We start from the raw sequence: 4,564 nt of genomic DNA on the forward strand, positions 1-4,564 counted from the left end.
TCCACCACCTTCCTTGCTGTGTTCAAACTACGGAGGGCCATCTTCTCATTGAATGTGGAATAGCCATCATCTCCAGATGGGAAGATATAACATTTCATAAATGGAAATTTGTCCTTTCTCAACTACATTTTATATTTTATAATTTAATTATATTGAGATATATATATATGCACTGTGCTACTTTCCTGCCACCTAATTACTCTATCTATATCACACCATCCATAATGCATGCAATGGTTCTGCTGCTTGTCGTCGGTCAGTTGACAAATGCACAGAAAAGCCAAAACTTTGATCATCATCATTAATCATAGTTTCGATGAATAGATCAGATCAGAGAACACATGCAACACCAAACGTACCACGGCACCTCAACAAATGGAACTTTTGGGACATGTCTCTTGTAGTTTTGTGTGTTTATATTGGGATAGAGTTTGTTATCCCATTGTTATATTCAAAATAGCTACAACCACGTAAATTATAAAAGGTGTGAACATGCATAACATTGAAAGGAGTGGTCAAAGAGGTGGAACACATACAATTCTCGTACTAAAAAGTTACACATGCCAACTCTTGCTAAAACCTTCTTAGTTGAGCTGGTCGCATGAGGTTGACGTTTACCTAGTGTTCAATTGTCTAGTGAATCTATGTTATAGACTTATAGTATAGGTTCATAGTGTTTCCTAGGCAAATTGACTAAAACAGGAAACAATAAAGACTTGAGTTTCGGATAAAAATCGCAAGTCCCAAACTATTTTGTCAATTTTTTTGAAATCTTTTTTTTTCTTTTCTTGAAATACAACGAACGCAATTACTAGTACGAATTGCGTTTCTAGTATGTATTCGTGCATTAGCAAAAAAAAATGATTTAAAAAAAGTGTCAAACTAATTTAGGATTTGTGTCTTTTATTAGAAACTCAAGTCTCAAACGAATTTTATTTAGGGTTGTCCAAATTGTAAAAGGAGTCTATTTTTGTCCACTCACTTTATTTTTGTCACATTTCAATCAAAAACCCGTGTTTCAGTTAGTGAGTTGGATTTCTTGATTGCCACTAAATTGTGGAATTAAAATGGAATTTGGGAAGAAAAATAAATAGGAGAGTGAAATTCTATTAGTAATTTTGACCAACTAGGATTAATGTTGGGTGTCGGTCAGGTTGACCGAGTTCAGCTCCTACTCGATTTGAGATGTGGCACTATGACTTACTATGGAGGGATGTGGTTAAATGACCAATGCCCACTTATTTATCACCAATTGGTTTTAAGTAGTATATGACAACCAGATAGCCAAAGAACTCGATGGTTAAGCGTGCTTGACTTACAACAATCACGTCGTATCCATCCACTGCTGGGAAGTAAGTATAGTTCAGCGCTGGACGGTGCATGTCATCTGAAGTAAGTATAGTGCAGCACTGAGATCCATCAATTCATATATACATGTGATCGAGAATGTATATTAACATGTGAACCCCCCAATCTGGATCCTTTATCTAGATTAGTGGACGGTGCATGCTATCTATAACATAATGCACACACATAGTGCACTGCAAACACAATGTACACACGTTGTGCACCACGTTCTGGGTTTACTTTTCTATGCATCATGTTCTGGGCTATTGGATGATGCAACATCAAAGGTGTGCACATGTTTTCAGGTTCACATAAGGTAGGTTCTCACCTGAACGCACACAGTGCTAATTTGTACATTTTGTTTTCTTCCGTATACACTCACAAATTCTTTCTAATTTTGTCTTTTTTTTTCTTTTCCTTCCTAACATGAACATATATTTTTTGAAAACCAAAATCGATCGGTAGATTATATCAAATGAGCAATAGAGTTTGGAGGGACAGAGTCCCAGTACATAGGAGCCCCCTGCGAGAATGCCGCAGCGGCTAGTGCATGAGCACCCCTATTCTGAGATCTAGGAATTAAAGAAACCGAACAAAATTCAAAAGATAACATAAGAGCTTTAGCAGCTTCAACTGAAAAATCAACATATGAAAAGAGCCCCGTGGTATTCGAAACAAGCAAGTCCCTGAGCGTGGAACAATCCGTAAGAATGCACACAGCCGGTAGTCCACGGTCTTTGAGCCAAGACAAAACCTCCTTACACGCCAACGATTCCGCCATGAGGAGCGAAAAACAAGAAGGAAGCTGAGCGTTGGAGGCTACGAACTCGCCAGAGGCCGCCAGCAGCACTGCTCCAACAGTGGTAGTTCTGGACTGACTCCGAAAGCCGGCGTCGAAGAGGCAGCGCGGCACCCCGTCTCCAGGCATCGGCAGCGTGGGCGTCTGAGGCTGGTGCGGAAACTGTGAGCCGTGGACGTTCCTCCAGGCAGCAGCAGCGGCATTGGCTTCTCGCCACACCCGAGCCGGCGTCGGAAGGAAACCATCCCAAACAGCATGGTTCCGGGCCCTCCAAATGTGATATAACACTGCTAGAGTAACAAACATGTCTTCATTGGTGAGCATGGTAATGGCATTCTCAAACCAATCAAGAAACTCATCACAAATCACACTAGGTATATGCAAAGAACTCTCATGCCAAACAAGTCTTGAAAATTCACACAAAATTAAAGAATGCATGATGCTCTCATGAAAAGTGCCACACATTGGACATGTTGGATCAATCTCCACCCTCTTTAAAATGAGATTGGTAGTAGTGGGGAGAATATTAGATAGAGCTCTCCATATAAAGATTTTCCATTTAGTAGGGCACTTAATCTTCCAAAGATGTAACCATTTATCGTAGGCCCCGGGTTGAAATGCAATGTCTCCCATAATACGCCTATAACCTTGTTTCACTGTATAACACCCTTTCGGGTCATCCAACCAAAACCAGGAATCTTCATGATGTGGGCTAATTGGAACTGACATAATGCGGTCAATGTCAGCTGGGGTGAACAAGTCTTCCAAAATAGAGATATCCCATGATCTAGAGCCGGGATCGATTAATCCGGAAACAAGAGAGCCATTAAGTTCATTGGGCATGGAAGACTGGACCATAGGGGTTGGGTCATCAGGCAGCCATGGGTGCCCCCAGATTAGAGTGGATCTCCCATCACCAATCCTTCTCCGTATACCACTGCAGACCAACTCATGGGAAGCCATGATACTCCTCCAGCAGAAACTTAGATTACCACCCAAAGTAGCCTCAACAAAAGATGTTTTGGGAAAGTACCTTGCTTTATAGATTCTTGTGACAAGGGATTGTGGCCTTGTTAAGAATCGCCAAGCCTGTTTCCCTAACATCGCCAGATTGAAAGCCCTGAGGTCCTTAAATCCTAAACCACCAAATTTCTTTGGGATGCACAATCTGTCCGAAGCCTTCCAATGTATACCTCTTTCATTCCCCGTGCCCCACCAGTACCTATTCATTGTTCGTTCAATAGACGAGCAAACTGAATCTGGTAACAGAAATACACTCATTGAAAAGGTGGGCATGGACTGGGCAACACTCTTAAGCAATACCTCCTTCCCTGCCTGAGAAATCAGTCGCTTATTCCAGGATCCAATCCTTTGTTTAATTTTATCCTCAATGTATGAAAAAACTGCTCTTTTTTCCCTCCCAATGAAAGAAGGAAGTCCCAAGTATTTCCCAAAGTTGGGTGCCTGAGCAACACCTAATACTGATGCCACACCATCCCTGTCTGCTTCTGAGGTGTTCCTACTGAAACATACACTTGACTTATGAAAATTAACTGCTTGGCCTGACATAGCCTCATAGTGAGTTAGACACTGTTTGATAACCCCTGCCTCTTCAGCATTAGCTCTGAAAAATAATAGACTGTCATCCGCAAAAAACAGATGTGAGATAGGAGGAGCACCCCTGGCTACCCTGCATCCATGAAAAGAACCTTGAGCCTCTGCTTGTTGTAGTAGCAAAGAGAGGCCCTCAGCACAAATAATGAATAAGTAAGGGGAAAGTGGATCTCCTTGCCTAATACCTCTTGTAGGAGCAACCTGACCAACATTATTACCATTTACCAAAAAATTATAGGACACTGTGGAAACACATAGCATTATCAGATTTACCCATTCAACAGCGAAGCCCAGTGCCAAAAGCATCTGACGGAGAAAAGACCACTCCATTCTGTCATATGCCTTTGCCTTTGCCATATGTTTCAAATGTTACATTTTTTAAAAAATATTTATTTTAAATTTTTGTAGCAATTAAAAAAGAAAAAAAAAAAAACTTCTAAGGTATTGGCCTTGGACAATGGACATACATATGCACTACTTGACCTTTATTTTCGGGTTAATTAGTGTCTGTGGCGTCAATATAAAGTAAAGAATGTATTAATTTTATTTAATTGAAATATATATAAAACATGAAGGAATTTCTGTGATACAAATCCACATTGCTCTACCTATATATATTTTGTTAATTTGTTGTACTATGTATTATTAATATAATTAATGACAATATATATGCACTATAATTAGATATATCTACATAATGAGGGGCAAACCCGCGGCCAAGTTAGTCGGACAATTAACTTAGTAATCAGAAAGTTTCCAGTTCAATTTACCATTGAAGTTGTCTTTTGACATTTTTGATTTGAC

General features: G+C 40.1%; 1 protein-coding gene across 1 annotated transcript; it reads right to left on the reverse strand.

The window, feature by feature from the left end:
- Nucleotides 1-1,813: 1,813 nt before the first annotated feature.
- Nucleotides 1,814-4,117, reverse strand: LOC116001127. Its single transcript, XM_031241020.1, has one exon. It carries the CDS (start codon nt 4,115-4,117, stop codon nt 1,814-1,816), a length of 2,304 nt encoding a protein of 767 aa, XP_031096880.1.
- Nucleotides 4,118-4,564: the final 447 nt, after the last annotated feature.

The sequence above is a fragment of the Ipomoea triloba genome, chromosome 13, assembly GCF_003576645.1.
Source record: "Ipomoea triloba cultivar NCNSP0323 chromosome 13, ASM357664v1".
NCBI classification, from domain to species: Eukaryota; Viridiplantae; Streptophyta; class Magnoliopsida; order Solanales; family Convolvulaceae; genus Ipomoea; species Ipomoea triloba.

Coding starts and splice junctions, on each gene's coding strand:
- LOC116001127 (XM_031241020.1), bottom strand. CDS start 4,117: ATGGCAAAGGCAAAGGCATATGACAGAATGGAGTGGTCTTTTCTCCGT.